Source organism: Eschrichtius robustus, chromosome 1 (genome assembly GCF_028021215.1).
Source record: "Eschrichtius robustus isolate mEscRob2 chromosome 1, mEscRob2.pri, whole genome shotgun sequence".
Taxonomy (NCBI): Eukaryota; Metazoa; Chordata; class Mammalia; order Artiodactyla; family Eschrichtiidae; genus Eschrichtius; species Eschrichtius robustus.
In genome coordinates, this window is record NC_090824.1 from 29,422,464 (window position 1) to 29,441,251 (window position 18,788).

The window sequence follows — 18,788 nt, forward strand, 5'->3', positions numbered from 1 at the left end:
GATGCATATTGCCAGTTGCCTTTAGAAAGGACATTCTTATAAGTTGTATTTGTGTGTTTGGTTAATTTAAAAAGTTATTTTTTAAATTAGAAAGCAATGTGTGTTTGTGATAAACAACTCAAATAGTACAGAAACATGTAAGGTATGACTTAAGTCCCTTTCTCTCCTCTCCCCTCTCAGTGTATGATAACCGTTGTTAATACTTTCTTGTTTATGCCTCTAGAAATTTTTGGTGCTACATAAGTGCATACAGAAGTATATGTATATAATGTATATGTATATTTTCTCCCTAAATATATCGGATCCTAGAGAAGTTAAATCTTTTTTCCTTCTCCATATTCTCTTTTCATGTTCGTTATTGAAAAGGAAATGTGATTAATGAGAAAGACTGAGGAGTTTGTAGAATGTGTGTGAGTGTGTGTGTGTGTATGTGAGTGAGCGTGAGTGAGAGAGAGATGTACAGTCTCCTTCTGCTCTGGCTGCTTGCCCCTCTGTTTCCCGATTCATCCTGCCGACCTGATCACTCTTCCTACCATTTAGCCATGTTGTGGTCCAGGCCCCAGTCCCTTTTTTCCAGCTGGGTTATTTCCCCCACTTCTTGACCACTCACTCCTTTGCTCTGTTTCCACAGTAGCAACAGTCCAGATACCTACCAGCAGGGCATAGTCTCACTGATCAAGTAAGTCTATTTAAAGAAAAGAGATGCTTAGGTCCCTGTTGAATAAGGGAATTGAATATTGAATTAACTATTGTTGTCTGTATTTACAGTTCTGAATAATGGAGAGAACCATTTTAAAGTTGAATTCGATAGGTTTTATGTAATACCTCCTTGAGCCTCCGATCTCTAAATGTAGAAACTCTGACTTTCTAATTCTGTCACATCAGGAAGCACCTATTAAGTATTTATAAAGTTATTATATTTTTTGGGGGGTGGGTGGCATCATGGATTACACAAGAGTCTCCATTTCAAATCAGAAAATTCACTGCTAGCCTTTGGTGACTGGGGCTAAACTTACAGGTTCAGTAGTAAGAGCCCTGCTGTTGCCAAGGCAACTAAAGTTCAAGATCATCTGGCCTCCAGGCAACCTTTTTTTTTTTTTGAATAAATTTATTTATTTTATTTATTTATTTTTGGCTGCACTGGGTCTTTGTTGCTGCGTGCGCGCTTTCTCTAGTTGTGGTGAGCGGGGGCTACTCTTCGTTGCGGTGCATGGGCTTCTCATTGCGGTGGCTTCTCTTGTTGCAGAGCACGGTCTCTAGGCGCACGGGCTTCAGTAGTTGTGGCACATGGGCTCAGCAGTTGTGGCTCGCAGGCCCTAGAGCGCAGGCTCAGTAGTTGTGGCGCACGGGCTTAGCTGCTCCGCGGCATGTGGGATCTTCCCGGACCAGGGCTCGAACCCATGTCCCCTGCATTGGCAAGCAGATTCTTAACCACTGTGCCACCAGGGAAGCCCTCCAGGCAACCTTTTCCAGATTGGCCTCAAGTGCTTTCTCAGGAAAGGTCCTTCCCTGCCTCTTATGGCTTTGGGACCTCAAGAGGGGGAGAGCCCAAGAAACCCTGGAATGATGTGAGGTTTGGAATTTTTGAAGGACGAAGTATATGGATTAGGTGGTCGTGTCCACGCTGGAAAGGAACAATCAGGTTATAGAGGAAGGAAAACAGTGTCTCCTTACCCTTGTATCTAAAACACGTGAACATCCGATTTTCTTTTTAACAGTTACTGTTTTATTCACATACTCATGATTCAGTAAGTCCTCCTGATGCTTGTAAGGTCTCATTCATTACTGACTGCCAGCTCTTCAGTGACTTGTGAGGGAAATGAGATGCTTGTGTTACCCAGCATTTGAGAGGATGGGTGACCAGCATCTGAAGTGATGAGGCTGGTTGGTCTAGGAGTTCTTCTCTTTCTGATGTCACAAGAAGTTACTGTTGCCTTGGCCAACATAATGTCTAGGGCAGGTGATGATGGTGGTTCTGTAGGGATTTGTCCCATGGGAATCAGGCTGCAGCTCGTTTCATGCTAAGCCTTGAGACACTTAGAAATGCCCCCATTTTTCTGAAGAACTTTCAGAGAAGTGGACCAGGCCACTTGAATTTGGAACAGAAAAAACCTTGTGCTTATCACTATTATTGGGCTGCAATTTTATATTTACTGGGGAGTGGCATGCCTTCTGAATTCAACCCAGCTGTTGGATTCATGCTAAATTTGATATTGTTTTTCCTAAGGAAAACTAGTACTTAGGTTATCCTTTCAGTTACCTGGGGCTAAAAATGCTCTTCTTTGGTTTTCCTTATACCTCTTTAGTAACTTCTGCATTCCTTAGTTAGCTCTGCGTTTTTTCTTTCTTATTTTAACACTGCTTTAGGTACATAAGCATCTTTTTGCAGCTAAATATTCACCGACAAATGCAAACAGCCATGAAGACCAATGAACCATCATGGAAGGGAGAGAAGTTCTTATATCCCGTGTTACCTGAATTAGTGAGTGTATCCAAGGGAGGGAATAAGAGAATTCTCAGCATAAAAAATAAAAGTGATATTAATAATGGCAGCTAACATTTTCTGAGCTCTCAGTCTGTGCCAAGTGCTCTACATGAGTAACTTCATTTGATCTTCACAGTGTAATCCATGGAGACCCCTACTGAGGAAGGTACTACTAGCACCCCCATTTTATAGATAAGGAAATAAAGGCACAGAGAGTGCAGAGCTGCCAACTGCAAGCTGAAATAACTTTGGTGGGGGTCTCATGTTTTATTTATGCAAATTTTCCATTTAGTTTCGTACTATATCCATGTTTTTTTTAATCTAAAAATAACTTCCTCCCCCAATCTTTCAGTAAATTGATGCATTGGGAAGATAATGCTCTATTTTTCCACCAGCTAGCCCCAGAGAGTTATGCACACAGCTGTTTGAGAAATACAGCCCTAAGAGTTATCAGTGATTTGGCCAGTCAACGAGTAGTTAGCCATAAATTAGAGGGGGCCCGTGGGCCTGGGATGAAGCCTAGCGCAGAGGCAGGGCCGAGGTGAGGAGGAGAGGGCAGGGGTTGGTGTGCATATGGGGGTTGGTGCTGGGGCACTTCATTCCAGAGGTCCTAGTTGAGTACTTGTTAGGACATTTGCTAGTGAGAGGAGGATACAAAGGTAGGAAATGTCTTTCACGGGGTTAGCAATCTAGTCTGGGAGGTAAAATACATATAACAGGCTCAACAGGCTTCTGCCTGATCACCTCATCACTCACTACCTGGTTCAGATGTTGAGGACGTCAGGTGCTCAGAGAAGGCAAAGCATGGTCTTTCTAGAGTGGTTGGGAAGGCTTCATGGAAAAGGAGAGACCAAAAAGATCCCTGAAGGATGGGTCACATTCTGAAGTAAGAGGAGGACCGTGTAGGCTAGTAAGTGATTCTACTTGCCTTGCTTCTTGTTTATTCTCTTTAATATTCATAGGTATATGCCTTTATAGTCTCTCTCAAAATCTTAGTTGTTTTCCCTAAGTTACTCTTTACAGAATTACCCCCAAGAGAACAGGACATATATGTATTATTGTTAGACTGGTTTATTTTGGTCTGAGTCAAGGATTGCCACTTGGTCGGCCATCGCTGGCAGATGGTGTCTTATGAGCCTGTGCATTATCCTTGCAGGAGCTGAATTTTAATGCACGTGGGTGAGGCCCTCACCCTTAGTTTGACACATTCTTTGCCGCTACTCTTGTCTGAACACCTGACCTGACTCAACATTGAGAGCATGTGCTTTTATAAACACTTGGTTTACAACTCAGGGTATTAGGTTTCATTGAAAAAAGGGAAAGGAACTTTAATAAATAAGTTCTCCTTAAGTGAAATTCCATTTAGAGCTTGAGAACCTGAGTTTAAAACCTAATCTGTCCCTTTTCCAAGTCTCAAAATTTCTTTTGCCTTTTTACTAAAGGAAGTAACATTTTGTTTTAAGCTACTGTTCCTTCTCTTCCCCTGAATAGTGCCTGGCTGCCTCAGAATGAGAGATTGAGAGAAGCTTGGAATTGCGAGCATTTAATAATTTTTAAAGCCTGGAAAGCCCATTTCTGTTTAATTTATATAACTTTTTCCACTGCATACAAGTAAGGGCCTGAAAGGAAAAAACCAGCCTGAAGAATACTTTCAATATAAAGTAGTGAGTGAAAACAGGTTTAGAAATGGAAGCTGCCTTTTTTTTTTTTTTTCGTGGACGCTGCCTTTAAACATAAAATTTTCAGTTTGTTTCTGCAAATACTTTTATCTTTCTTCTTAGCATTTATTTTGGCCACTTGCTGTCTTTTAGGTTACTGTAGTTGATAAAAGACTGCCAGAACCTATAATAATTCCTCCTTGCTTTTTGGCTGATAATCCTTTATTCTACATATAGTTCTGTGGTTTCATAAACTCCAGTGAGCGCCTTTGGTTAGAACTGGTGGAGATGCCCAGGAAACTCCCAGCTCACTTCTCAGCTCTGCCTGCCTCTGACTGAAAGACAAGCCACCTTCTTGAGTGTTGGTTTCTTGGTCCCAGCTTCACAAAGATGAAGTGGGCATTAGTCAATACCTGGTGGTTTTGAATGAAAGAAGGAGAGTGTGTGAGGTGTTTATAACTTCCATGGTAATTAGGAGAGAACAGTAACTTTGTTTGCTTACTTCTGACCTCGTGGGAAATGGGCTGGTTCTTTCTGAGGTTTCCTGTGGTGAGGATTGGTGCAAGTTGGGCCACGAAGATCTAGGGTAAAGAGCAGAAGTCATTGGCTTCCCTCTTCTAGCTGTGGAGCCCATAAGAAATAAGCCAGCAGTGAGGGCATATTAGAAAGGCAAGCAGTGGGACTTCCCTGGTGGTCCAGTGGTTAAGACTCTGTGCTTCCACTGCAGAGGGCATGGGTTTGATCCCTGGTCAGGGAAGTTCCACATGCTGGGCGGTGCGGGAAAAAAAAAAAAAAAAAAGAAGAAAAGGAAAACAATAACTAATAAAGTTCATTTCAAAAAAAACAAAAGGCAAGCAGTGCAAGGGCCAGAGCTCTGGGCTGTCCGCTGTGTCCCTTCATGTATCACCTTCCCTCCACGCAGGCCCTGAGCGACCGCTTCAGCGGTGAGATCCCCGATGACCAGATGGCACACAGCTCCTTTTTTCCAGATGAGTACTTCACCTGCTCTGTCCTATGCCTCAGCTGCGGGTAAGTCCCCATCTTGGGCAAAGAGACTCAGAACGGTGCTTCGCAGACTTCACTGTGCATGCAGATCATGTGGGGTCTGGTTAAATTAGATTGTGATTTAAGGATGGGGTGGGGGCTGAGATGGGGTACTTCTAGCAAGTTTCCAGGTGATCCTGATGGTCTGGGGACCACACTTTGAGGTTGCAAGGGATCCCGGGACACATGGTTATGAAGAATCCCCTGAAGATTCCAACCTGGTTTAGATGTGAAATTGACTGGTTTGGGTAATTTTTACCACAGAAAACTTCAGGTTGCCTGTTTTTCTGTTTCTCTTACCAGAGCTTTCAATGGTAGTCATTCCATCCATTCAACTAATATTTGGTAGCCCAGTGTGTGCAAAGCACTAGGGTAGGTATCATTTCTAGTCGACTGCTTTCACAATGAGGGCAGATGCTTAGAGCACATTAGAATTATCCAGGGAGCTTTCAGAATTATTGAGGCCTGGGCCGCACCTCCAGGGATTCTCATTTAACAGATCTGGAGTGGGGCCTCAGCACTGGTGCATTTAAAAGGCTCCTCAGATGATTCTGAGACGTAGCTCACTTGAGAACATTGAGTTAGGGCAGTATTCTCAAACTTTAATCCGTGTCTGCATCAGCTCAGGATTTTGTTAAATGCAGATTCTGAATTGGCAGGTCTGGGTGGGATTCTGCATTTCCAACAAGCGCCCAAGAGACGCCTGTGCTGCTGGTCCATGGATCGCACTTTGTTACGGGGGGACAGAGCGGTGGTCCTCAGATTTTAGCATGCATCAGAAAAACCTGAAGGACATGTTAAAACACGTAGTTGGGCCTTGCCCCCAGTTTCTGATTCAGTAGGTCTGATGTAGGGCCTGCGAATTTGCACTTCTGATACATTCCCAGGTGATACTGATGTTGCTGGCTGGGGACCACACTTTGAGGCTCACTGGATTAATTTGAGCCGTTAATCACTCTTCAGTCACAGTCTAGTGACTTGTCTGATGGAGCCCAGGGGATTTAAATGCAGTGTGTCAGGGTCAGATTGCAGGCTCTGTCTAGCAGACACTCCCCCAGCTCTGCACCCCCTTCACCACTGCAGAGTCTGTGCTCTCAACAGGACTTCTGCTCCTGTCCTTCACATTCATCCATACAGAGGAGACCTGAACCTTTTCTGTTATGAATGGCCTTTTTGCATTGATCCCTGTAGGCCACCTGCTGGGTCACCACCTTGGCTCTGGGTTTGTAAAAAGGACTTGGCTCTTGGATTATACAGTCTGGGCTACGGAGAACTGGGCATTGTCTTGGAGAGGAAGGAGGGATGGTAATTGCCAGTGTGACTTGCCTTCCTTTAGTGGGCCCCATGAGCCCAGCAGGAGGCTTAGGCTCTGTTAGATCATCACTTTTCCATGCTAACTGTGCCTCACTAGGGTTTCCAGAACTTTCCCTTCTATCGCAGTGAAATTCTAAAGTCCCGATCCCTGGTTTTGCGTTGTCAGGATAGCAGAGCTCACTATTCATTTGGAAGGTTTTCTTGTTCAGCTTAAGCCTCCTCTTAATGCACTGCCAAATTTTGAGGGTCGGTTTTTGTTTTACATCTTGGCAGCCTGTTCTGGTTAAACTTCCCATTTCATGCTGTTTGGATTTTTGAGTTCCCTGAGGGCCATTCAGGTTTTATCTCTGGTCAAGGTGGTGTCTTCTGGCTCCTCCGTTCCTACTGAGGGACCAGGTGGTTTTCCAAGAAATTACTCCTTTGGCCCTTTGTCCTCACACAAGAGTAATAGTTGCTTTACCTGTGTAGTGATGTTGATTGCAAGTATGAGAGAGGCACGTGGGTTTCTGAAACAAACTGCCCTCTCTCTGCTCAGTATTCAGGGCCTGGTTAATTATGGAGCTCTGGTTTTGACCCTGGGTCTGGCTCAGGGTCAGAGACTCTTGAGCGTAAGCGGCGCTGGCTCCTTTTAGTGGCTTCATTGTCAGCTTTTGGGCTTCACTCAGGGCTGGATGTAAGAACAGCATGAATCACGGGAAAGAAGGAGTACCTCATGAAGCCAGCAGCCGCTGCAGATACTCTCACCAGTATGACAACCGGGTTTTTACCTGCAAGGTGAGTCCACCCAGCTTCTTCCCTAGCAGCTGGCTTGCTGGCCACACTCTCCTTTTGGGAAGACTGGCTTGGGACCATTCTTTGCTGCATCCCAAATTATTTGGTACTCAAATTGAATATCTCTGGAACTTCTCTCCAGCTCTAACCATACGAACTCACATGTCTGTTGCTGGGGACTCCTTGGTTTATTTTTTTAAGCTTCAATTCCCCTTATTTATGCTTATATGCAAGGGTCATCTACATTGACTATCATTCTTTTTTTTTTTTTTGCTGCACCGCGCAGCTTGTGGGGTTTTAGTTCCCTGACCAGGGATGGAACCTGGGCCCTTGGCAGTGAGAGTGTGGAGTCCTAACCACTGGACCGCCAGGGAATTCCCATACATTGACTATTCATTCTTAAGAGCAGAATTGCTGTTTAGAAACCCAATTTTGATGGATTTCTCCTGTCTGTGACAGGGATATAATTTATAGCTCAGTTTTGGGGCCTGGGATGGGTATACATTCAATTCATAATCATTTAGGGCACTGACTTCCTTTTTTTTTTTTCTTGAGATTTTTTTTTTAAACATCTTTATTGGAGTATAATTGCTTTACAATGTTGTGTTAGTTTCTGCTGTATAACAAAGTACATCAGTTATATGTATACATATATCCCCATATCTCCTCCCTCTTGCATTGCCCTCCCACCCTCCCTATCCCTCCCCTCTAGATGGTCACAAAGCACCGAGCTGATCTCCCTGTGCTATGCAGCTGCTTCTCACTAGCTATCTGTTTTACATTTGGTAGTGTATATATGTCCATGCCACTCTCTCACTTCGTCCCAGCGTACCCTGCCCCCTCCCCATGTCCTCAAGTCCCTTCTCTACGTCTGCGTCTTTATTCTTGTCCTGCCCCTAGGTTCTTCAGAACCATTTTTTTTTTTTTTTTAGATTCCATATATATGTGTTAGCATACGATATTTGTTTTTCTCTTTCTGACTTACTTCACTCTGTTTGACAGACTCTAGGTCCATCCACCTCACTACAGATAACTCAATTTTGTTTCTTTTTATGTGTGAGTACTATACCATTGTATATATAGGGCACTGACTTCTTTAGAGAAAGACTTTCTTCTGCTGTGCTAAACTCAGGGTCTGTAAACCCTCAGCTGGTCTGGTTTGTGGGCAGTGGGGCTGGACAGGGATGTGGAGAGGCCAGGGGGTCTGGTGAACAGAGCAGAAGCTGGCAGAGTGCTCCATGTTTCAGGCCTGCTACGAGAGAGGCGATGAAGTCAGCGTGGTGCCCAAGACGGCTGCTTCCACCGACTCCCCCTGGATGGGTCTTGCAAAATATGCCTGGTCTGGGTGAGTTTCAGCTACCGGTTGTTTGGTGTGTTTGTCTCTCCACGCACCTTGTGGGGTTACAGTATCTATTTGCCTTCCTTGTAGGTACGTAATTGAATGTCCCAATTGCGGCGTGGTCTATCGTAGCCGGCAGTACTGGTTTGGAAACCAAGATCCTGTGGATACAGTGGTGCGGACAGAGATTGTGCATGTGTGGCCTGGAGTAAGAGCTGTTTTATTTTTCTGTTTTCTCTTGTATTGTCCAGTCCTGTGTGTGGGAAAGCAGAACTTGTTTACAATTAAGGTTAACCATGAATTTCAATATACTGGTGGTTTAGGAAGGTGTGATCTGGAGAGCCTTTCTTGTTCTAGACCCTTAAATTTTTTCCATTTCTTCTTGCATAAATATTAGAAGCACAACTTTATTTATTTATTAAAAAAAAATTTATTTATTTGGCTACACCAAGTCTTAGTTTCATCATGCAGGCTCTAAGTTGCAGCATGCGGGATCTAGTTCCTCGACCAGGGATCGAACCCAGGCCCCCTATATTGGAAGCGTGGAGTCCTAACCACTGGACCACCAGGGAAGTCCCTAGAAGCACAACTTTAAATAAACTAAAAATTGCTGTATAGTTACATTGCCTTAGCAAATAAAGCTTTATTTTTTCATATTCTCCTCACTCATTTTCCATATGTGTATGTTTATATAGATGCAGTTACAATTTATGTGCCACTTAACTGCTTTTTTCTCATCCACAATTTTGCTTTGTTTCTACATTGTTTTCACTTTTCACAGTTCTCATTTGTAATCACTGTGTAATATTCTGTCTAGTATTATAGTTCGATTTTGTTCATGCTGTTTATGATTTTTTTTTTATTATCGAAGAAAATGCTATAGTGACCATCTTCATGTAAGAGAGACTTTGTTTTGGAGTATATTCTTCTTGAAGTATATTCTGAGAAGCGGAATTACTACGGACCTTTACTGTTTTTAATTTGACTTTTGAATTCAAGATGTTGGAAAAACAAATCTGTTCATGAGGCAGTGATATGGTGCTTTCATTCTGCATTAAACCACAATTCACACTTGGAATTACCCATAAATCACAACACATCCAAAACCTTTTTCCTTCACAGAAGAAAGATAAGCGATTTTCTCTAAGGGACTTATTTTACTTGGAGGTGTTCCCCTTGCTGGGTGATTCCTAAAGCCTCCGGTCAGCCTAATAGGCCTATCTGCAGATCCACCTTTGAGCTTTCCTGGATCCTGCAGATACCAGAGAACTGAAGATTTCCTTATTGTTTTGTCATCTTCTTTCCAGTTTCCAGCTCCACTGGAATTGGTTACTGCAGTGTGGTCTCATTTCTGCAGGCTGCCCCCTTGACATGATGGTCCAGGCCATTCTGTCCCAAGGATTTAATGTGGTCTTGAACTAGTATAACTTTCTCATTAGACTTCTTTGATCAATATCTTTTGTTTTTGATCTGTGTTCTTTCTTGTAAAAGCTATCATCCTTGTGGTAGTTTATATTCCAAGAAAACAGTAATACCAGTTTATTTTTAGGCTGTATTCCTCATAGTCCTTGGGATTAGGGAATATAGGCTCCTCCCCTTCTCTTTGTTCACTCATTCATCACCATACATTGTTGAGTACTATGTGCCCAGAATTGAACTAGATACTTACAAAAAAGAAAAAGGATTATTGTGCTCAGTTCAGTCTAATAGGGAGTTGGATGCATAAAGAGACATTGCACTTACATGTGGAAATAGGATTCCTAGAGATGTGCAGATATTAGAGGAACTGAGATGAAGGGTTCCTAACCCAGCCTGGGGTGGGAGGCCTCCTGGAAGAGGTGTCCTCTTTTTTTTTTTTTTTTTTTTTTAATAATTTATGTTAACCCTCTTATTTATTCACTTATTTTGGCTGTGTTGGGTCTTCATTGCTGTGCTCGGGCTTTCTCTAGTTGCAGCGAGCGGGGGCTACTCTTCATTGTGGTGTGCGGCTTCTCATTATGGTGGCTTCTCTTGTTGTGAAGCACGGGCTCTAGGTGCGTGGGCTTCAGTAGTTGTAGCACGTGGGCTCAGTAGTTGTGGTGCACAGGCTTAGTTGCTCCGTGGCATGTGGTATCTTCCCAGACCAGGGCTCGAACCCGTGTCCCCTGCATTGGCAGGCGGATTCTTAACCACTGCGCCACCAGGGAGGCCCGAGGTGTCCTCTTTACGTAAGTATTTCCTGGGTTGTGTATCTCACTTACAGGCAAAGTAAGTTCTGAATTGAACAGTTGTGCACCAAGTCTTACGGTCACCTTGAAGAGAAGAATAATATCAGCAATGACTCATGGGTATGATATTGTCTAGAAGCCAGAGGGATTCCTGGCCTGTCCCCGTTCTTCTCTGCCAGGGAGTTTGTGGTTCTGAGTTGGCTGGGATGAGTGTATAACTTGTTCGAGACCCCTCTCTCTCCTTCCTTTCACTCCCTTCGCTCAGAGCACGATGGGAGCCTGCATTTTCATTTCAGACTGATGGATTTCTGAAGGACAACAACAATGCTGCCCAGCGCCTCTTGGATGGGATGAACTTCATGGCTCAGTCGGTGTCTGAGCTTAGCCTTGGGCCCACCAAGGCTGTGACGTCCTGGCTGACAGACCAGATCGCCCCTGCCTACTGGAGGCCCAACTCCCAGATCCTGGTATGGTGTGGCAGGATGCCCTGCATCCCTGGCACGGTCCATTCTGCTTGTGCTGCTTTGCCCTGTCCTAAGCTTGCTCTGTGAGGGAGGCTCTGAATTTCTCTCTCGGATTAGCTCTCAGAGTGTTGGAAAGGGTGGGGTATGTTGAGGCAGCCAGTGTCCTCTTTGCCCACTGATCTCCCTTTGTTATTTTGCAAGTATTTTCCTTGTGGTGGATTTTAGTTTCTTTCCCTGCAAGGGCCAGTTATTATTGGTCAGATGTCTGAGGTCATACATATAGAATCTGGAGGAAAAGGGGCCTTTAGAGGTCATTTAGGGTCATCCTCAGCTTGAGACATAAACCTCATGGCACCTACAGCAAGGGAGCACCCAGCTTTGGCCCAAGCACTTATGACAGGAAACCTGTTCCTCATCAGCTTCCCAGAGGCTCTTTCGAGAAGCCGTGAAAGCAGTGAATCCTCATTGCTCTCTTAGCTGGAATTGGTGTAGTCCCTTCTGGAACCCTGTGACTCAGCCAGATGGATTTGCTACCTTTCCAGGCACTTCTTGGAAGAAAATGTTAATCACAGCTGTGCTTCAGTAGGGGTATTTTCATGTGGCTGGAGATCTTAGGTCCTGTCCTTTGTGATCATCGGGGTCCTGCCATTCCCAGATGGTCCTGGGCATCTCCCCTGGGTTGACTTTCTCAGCTGAGCAGACATGAATGTTACCTGCCTCTCTGTTTTGGGCTTGGAACAGAGCTGCAACAAGTGCGCTACATCCTTTAAAGATAACGACACCAAGCATCACTGCCGGGCCTGTGGGGAGGGCTTCTGTGACAGCTGTTCATCCAAGACCCGGCCAGTGCCGGAGCGGGGCTGGGGCCCTGCGCCCGTGCGGGTGTGTGACAACTGCTATGAAGCCAGGAATTCCCAGTTAGGTAACGTGGGGCCCGGGAACTGCAAGGGTGGAGGGGGAACGTCTCTCCTTGGCATTGGGTGTTGGGAACGGGACCGCCACCTGCCTAACCCTGTTCCTCACCATGTCACTCTTCTGAGAGTAGTTGCTCCCCGGTCTTGCCCAGTCATCTTCTTAAGCTCCTTGTTAACAGGGTCCTGGGGTGCTATTCCTTGCGGGACCAGGGGGAGGGGGCATGTTAAACCTGTCCTGTGTTTACCACAGGCTTTAGACTGAGTCTTCTCCCTGGAGGAGGTTCTGGTCGTGCTCCTTGAACCCTTCTGGCTCACTGTAAAGGAAGGTTGTAAAATAGCCCCAGAGGGCTGAGGTAGAGGACTAACAGATCTCACCGGCTGCAGTGTTGGTGCCCACAGCCCAGACCCTTGCCATCCTTGCAGGACAGCACAGTGGTACCCTGGGAGAAGCATCCAGAATGCTCTGATGTTGCCCCTGAGTTTTCCATTTGGGAAATGACTGAGAGATAACAGCTTTTCCTTCATCATTGTCTGCAGATGTTACTGAGGCACAGGCGGACGATGAAGGCGGGACGCTGATTGCTCGGAAGGTGGGCGAGGCCGTGCAGAACACTTTGGGAGCCGTGGTGACAGCCATTGACATACCACTAGGTGGGCCTGGCAGTGCCTCTGTTGGGTGCAGTGTATGTGGGATGAGGGCTTTCATAGTGCCTTGGGCTGTCGTTTTGTCAAAGTCTTACTGACATAGATTGAGTTGGGCAGCAAGGAGGTGACTGAAAATTTACAGTTGCTTCTGCTGAATACCTTGGTGGTTTCATGTTTATTCCTGGAGGCCATCCTCTTATATCATTTATTGCTGCATAACAAACTACCTGAAAATGTAAAGGCTTAAAACAACCCGCATTTTATCATGTCTCACAGGAAGGGCAATTATTTTGCTCCAAGTGGCATTGACTGGAATTACTGCTGGATTTTCCAGTTTGGTAGCTGGACTGGTCTCGAGGGGCCAAGCCAACCTCACTTACATGCTGGGTAGTCTGGCAGGGATGCCTTGAAGGCTGGGCTCAGGAGAACTCCCCCCGCCATTCCCCATATCCTCCAGGCCTCTCCACGTGGTTTCTCCAGTGGTAGTGGGCTTCTTACATGGTGGCTCAGGACTCTGAGACAGGCCTGGGCCTAGAAACTAGCTCTTCTACTACAGTCTGCTGTAGTCACAGAGCCTGCCTAGATTCGAGGGAGGGGGCAGGTTATCAAAGAATTTGTGGCTGTCTTTAATCTGCCACACCAGCCAAGCTGTTATTCCTTTAAGATTTAAGACAGCCACTCACCTCTGGATGTGAGGGGTGCTTATAACCAGGATGGGAAGAGGGAGAGGAAGGGAAGCCCCGCCAGCGTGTGGAGGGCTTAGGCGAGGCTGGCCGGGCCTGGGGTATTTCAGCCCATTGTAGGGGAGAGACCAAGGGTTCCTGGGTGGGTGTGATGAAAATTGCTTGGGTCAGATTTAATCACTGTGGCTCACAGAATGAGCTGATGATGAGCTTTTGACTTAAGGGTGTGGGAATAGATGGATTTGTCGAGGCTTGATGCTCAGGTTGCATCTGCTCTCAGGGGTAACCGGGAGAGGAAGGGGCTGCCCTTGGCACAGAGTCTGCCAACTGTGCTCACAGGCGCTCACCTGCTGAGCACTCACTGGCCATTGGGTCCCAGTGCATCAGACACATTATTTCTTGTAATCCTGTAACCACTTTTGAAGGCGTGTTGTTAAAGATGAGTAAACTAAGGCCGTGAGAATTTAAGGAACTTCTTAATCCCGCAGCTACTAACTGACTCAGGCTCAGTGGAACTGGGATGAAGGTATGTCCTGACTCCAAAGCCCAAACTTCTTTATCGTTACTCCACTGGTTCTTAATTCAGCCCCACTTTAGGCTCACTTGGAGAGCTTAATAGATACACAATTGTCAGTGCCTAGGTCCCAGCCCCCGACATCCTGACCTGGGTGGTAGGCGGTGAAGGAGACCTGGGTGGAAGGGGGTGATCTGTGTGCAGTCAGACTGAGAGCCAATGAAGTGTCTGTGGATGGCTTCTTGCCTCGTGGGACTCGGGGTGATGGCTTCCACGTGTGCCGCCTGTCATGGTTCCTTCCGTGCTGCAGGTCTGGTGAAGGATGCGGCCAGGCCGGCGTACTGGGTACCAGACCATGAGATCCTGCACTGCCACAACTGCCGGAAGGAGTTCAGCGTCAAGCTTTCCAAGCACCACTGCCGGGCCTGCGGACAGGGCTTCTGTGACGAGTGTTCCCATGACCGCCGGGCTGTCCCCTCTCGAGGCTGGGACCATCCTGTCCGAGTCTGCTTTAACTGCAATAAAAAGCCTGGTGACCTTTAACCCCAGCTCCCTCTCCGAGTCCTTCACAATTCCTTAGGTTCTCAGGGTTAGAAATGAAATCTTGCTGAGGTAGGCCCTCCTCCTGGTCACCTGTTGTGGTATGTGTCCTCTCTGCTCATCCTGAGGCCACTTTCCCACGGTGGGGGGTAGGACAGATGGCGAGCCAGCGTGAGCCTGGTGGCGGGCCTGAAGGCACGAACCCCTCAGGGCAGGGGACCGAGCAGCTTATAGCGAAGGGGAACGAACCTGAATCCATCGCATTTTATTTCAGTTAAAAATACATACATATATATACACACATACGTATATATATATATATACACACACACCCACCCCTGTATATACATATGAAAGGAACGTGGAGTGTATTCAGGCTGCTGCTGGCTGTGAAGACCTGCACAGTCTGTCCCCAGCACAGAATCAGGTGGCAGTGGCAGCAGGTCTTCCCCACAAAACCGAGCCATGTCCAAGGCCACTGCGTTGCTAGTCACCTTTTGCTGCTCCTCTCTGAGCCTTCGAAGCCTTCATGCCCCTCAGCTGCCGGGGCAAGTGAGCGTCCCAGGTACTTCTCGCTTGGGAGAGCCTGTGGAGGACCTCCCTGGCCCCTCCAGAGTCGGATCCCAATTCCTTGCCTAGGCCTGTTGTGGTCAGAGACCACCCAGCTTAGCATGCAGGTCACGGATGGGTGGCAGGTGGGGGGTACGGTCCTCAGACCTCAAGTCCAAGTGCAGGTGACGCGATGGCCCTCATACAGGGGGAACACGGAAGGAGATGGGCCATCCCCAGCAGTGTTTCCTGCTTGTTGATGCTTACGTCTATGCGACCACTTGGCTTTCCCTGCCCAGAAATAGAGCACCTGCTTCCCTCCCCTACCAACCCCCTTGAGCCCACCATCTACTGAGTGTTGCACTAGGGTTTTTGCTTGTTTTGAAGTGTCTTAATTCTTTATTCCCAGACACACGACCCCTCTAGCTATTGGAGGGGTGATCATGAGAAATCTTCCAGGGAAACAGTGTACAGAATGGACTGTTAAGTGGGGTTTTTTAAAAGTATATATAAATATTTCAACAGACCATTAAGAAAAAATTCTCTCTCCGGTCCTGGCAAGAGAAGTCAGATGAACTTTGTTTCTCAAGAGCTGGGACATCCATTTCTATCGCGACTGGAAAGAGACTGTTGTGCTGAAATCCTGTCATCATGGTGGATTTTATCGTCAGTGGCCAAAAATGAAGAATTAAAAGTGACATAGTTCTTGACTGAACTGGTGGGTGGGCCGAGCTTCAGGGAGGTGCGTGGCGGTCATTCTTGGCGTGAGTATTACTGTGACGTGAGCCCTGGAATGTGTTGGTCCCTCTCAGACCTGCTTCCTTACTGCCTCCTATGGCCTGTGACCGAGGCCCTGCTCTAGTACTGTGTATTATTAAGTTCGCCGTTATAAAGGAGTCTTCCTGCGGAATATGGACTGTGCTGCTGCTTTCCTTTAACTTCATCAGTACATCTTGCTGCCTCTTTCTAGTTGATAAGAAAGTAGCTGGTGGCTTTTAGAGCAGAAGCCAAGTGAGAGGTATATTTTACCTGTAAATACCTCAGTTTATTCCCCGGCGAATACTCTATCACAAAAGAGAGTAGGTGTTACTAGTGACCTATGGAAACACTGGGAAAAGACTGTTTTCTCCCTTTGTATCTGTCGCTCTGACTTTGTTCCTCTGCCCTGCCTTGCTTTGTCTGTTCAGCTCCTGTTGAACAACTGCTATCCACTATCTATCTCCTGTTCTGTCGTTCAGGGGCGCCCCTGACCTGGAGTCTGCTGGACCACATAGGGAGGATGCAGAAGAGTCTTCCGAACTCTCTTCCTTACACTGGTCAGACCGGTAGAGGAAAGGAAGGTAACCCGGTGTCAAAATAACCAAAGTTTCTCATTTCTTGCCCTACATACCCAGGGTTCTTTTTTTTCTTTTTTAAAAAAATTAATTTATTTTTGGCTGCGTTGGGTCTTCGTTGCTGCGCACGGGCTTTCTCTACTTGCGGCAAGCGGGGGCTACTCTTCGTTGCGGTGCATGGGCTTCTCATTGCAGAGCACGGGCTCTAGGCGCACGGGCTTCAGTAGTTGTGGCACACGGGCTTAGTAGCTGTGGCTCATGGGCTCTAGAGTACAGGCTCAGTAGTTGTGGCACATGGGTTTAGTTGCTCCACAGCATGTGGGATCTTCCCGGACCAGGGCTTGAACCCGTGTCCCCTGCATTGGCAGGTGGATTCTTAACCACTGCGCCACCAGGGAAGTCCCGGAAAATTATCTTAAGGAGATCTTAAACTTCCAGAGGAAAAGTAAAAATTCCGTTCCCTCCAACACATGGGGCGCCTAATAGATTTCTTGAGCAGGAGACCCCGTTGGCTCTGCTACTTATTACCAGGAGACCTTGGACAAATTGCTTTATTCTCAGTTTTTTCTTTGGTATATAGGAGTGACCTTCACGTGCTTCGTAGGGTTCTAAGAATTAAAAGGGAATAATGCTGGCAAAAATTGTTCATTCAACATACTAAGTGTCTAGATGTGGCAAGTGCTGGGGAAACTAAGCTTCCTTGAGGTTTCTGTGAAGCTGAGACTCAACAGATGAAAGGAGTGGAGGACAGCTTGAGCAGAGGCCCAGATGACGGAGGGACTTGTAACATGTGTCCTGAGAGCACCAGGTGGGAGGTGGAGAAGGGGCAACAGGGTGAGGCATATGTGATCAAATCTCAAGATGCCGCACATTTTATTCCGAGGTACAAGAAGGCGTTGAGTGCAGGGATCTTTGGGAAGGTCATTCCTGTGGCAGTGGCCATGTGGTGGGTGGCCTGGAGAGGCAGACTTAAAGGAGTGGGCCCAGGGAATTCCTTGGAGGTCCAGTGGTTAGGACTCTGTGCTTTCACTGCCAACGGCCCAGCTTCAATCCCTGGTCGGGGAACTAAGATCCCACAAGCAGCGTGGCGCGGCCAAAGAAAATAAATAAAAATGAAAGGAAAGGCTTTTACTAACATACATGAATAGAGAAATGGAAGAAGAAACTGAGTTTAGCCTGCAGTTGTTTTCAGAGGTGGTTACATGGAAGATTTAGACCAGGGCATATCGAGGGCTGACAGGTAAGTGGGGCTAACTTTGTCTCTGGGTGCCCTTGTTGGGGGACACCGAGTGTTGATCTGTGGACATTTCTGGTAACCAGTTTGTGCCACTCTTCTCATCTGTTTAGAAGGCTACAAGCAAGCAAACAGCAAAGGGTTTATTGGAGCTCAGTGCTGCTGCCACCACCCCCTGCTCATTCGCTAACTTTCACTGTCACCTGGGGAATGGGGCAAAATGCCCTAAAAGACCTGCAAGTGAAAAATGCTTCCAGACTGTGTAACATACTAATCTTTGGGACACTAACAAGCAAACATACCAGAATGCTTAATCAGCTTCTCAGCTGAGTTTAACCACTTCTCATATACTCTAGACCAGGGGTCCCCAACCCCCGGGCCGCAGACCCGTATTGGTCGGTGGCCTGTTGTTAGGAACTGGGCCGCACAGCAGGAGGTGAGCGGCGGGCGAGCGAAGCTTCATCTGCCGTTGTTCCCCCGCCCCGCCCCCTACCCTGGTCCGTGGAAAAACTGTCTTCCGCAAAACCGGTCCCTGGTGCCAAAAAGGTTGGGGACCGTTGCTCTAGACCAAATGTTAGGAGCAGTGACTGCTCACTAAAGATAAAGAACAGATTTTGAAGATGTCCCCCACCTCCTTTTTTTAAAAGCCTAAGGGAAACATAAAACTAATTCTTTGACAACTGTATTTGCCTAGCAAGAAATTTGGGCTATGGCACAGCTGATGAGTTAGGAAGGTATATGGGGATAGAGCCCCACACGTCAGAACTCACCAGGTATTCCGAGTAGTCAGTTGTCTCCACTGTCTATGAGAGATCAAAGTTGGACTGAAGAGCCACAGCTCCATTGAAATAGTACAGAATAGTGGCAAAGGCTCTTCACCAGAGGTGCAATACCAGTGACTAAAAAGCAGATCATGTAATGAACAAACTAGTGTGTTGTGAGAACTTTTAACTTTGGGGGAAAAAGTATGAGTGATATTAGGGTCATGGCTCAGCACTTATGCTTTTTTGTGCTCTTGGGGAGGGGCATGTCACCAAAATTAATCCAAAAGACCCTGCTGTGACTGCAGTCACCAGGACCCTTCAATCATACA

At 46.6% G+C, this 18,788-nt stretch overlaps 1 protein-coding gene across 2 annotated transcripts in view; it reads left to right on the forward strand.

The window, feature by feature from the left end:
* ZFYVE1 (zinc finger FYVE-type containing 1) overlaps positions 1-16,051 on the forward strand; it is a 49,293-nt gene extending 33,242 nt beyond the window's left edge. For both annotated transcript variants that reach the window (XM_068543312.1, XM_068543322.1), the window contains exons 5-12: positions 5,066-5,172; positions 7,167-7,275; positions 8,520-8,617; positions 8,702-8,819; positions 11,115-11,285; positions 12,024-12,204; positions 12,734-12,847; positions 14,349-16,051. In XM_068543312.1, the coding sequence (XP_068399413.1) occupies positions 5,066-5,172; positions 7,167-7,275; positions 8,520-8,617; positions 8,702-8,819; positions 11,115-11,285; positions 12,024-12,204; positions 12,734-12,847; positions 14,349-14,581 (1,131 nt within the window). In that variant the 3' untranslated portion in view covers positions 14,582-16,051. The remainder of the gene's footprint in view (positions 1-5,065; positions 5,173-7,166; positions 7,276-8,519; positions 8,618-8,701; positions 8,820-11,114; positions 11,286-12,023; positions 12,205-12,733; positions 12,848-14,348) is intronic.
* The last annotated feature ends 2,737 nt before the right edge of the window (positions 16,052-18,788 follow it).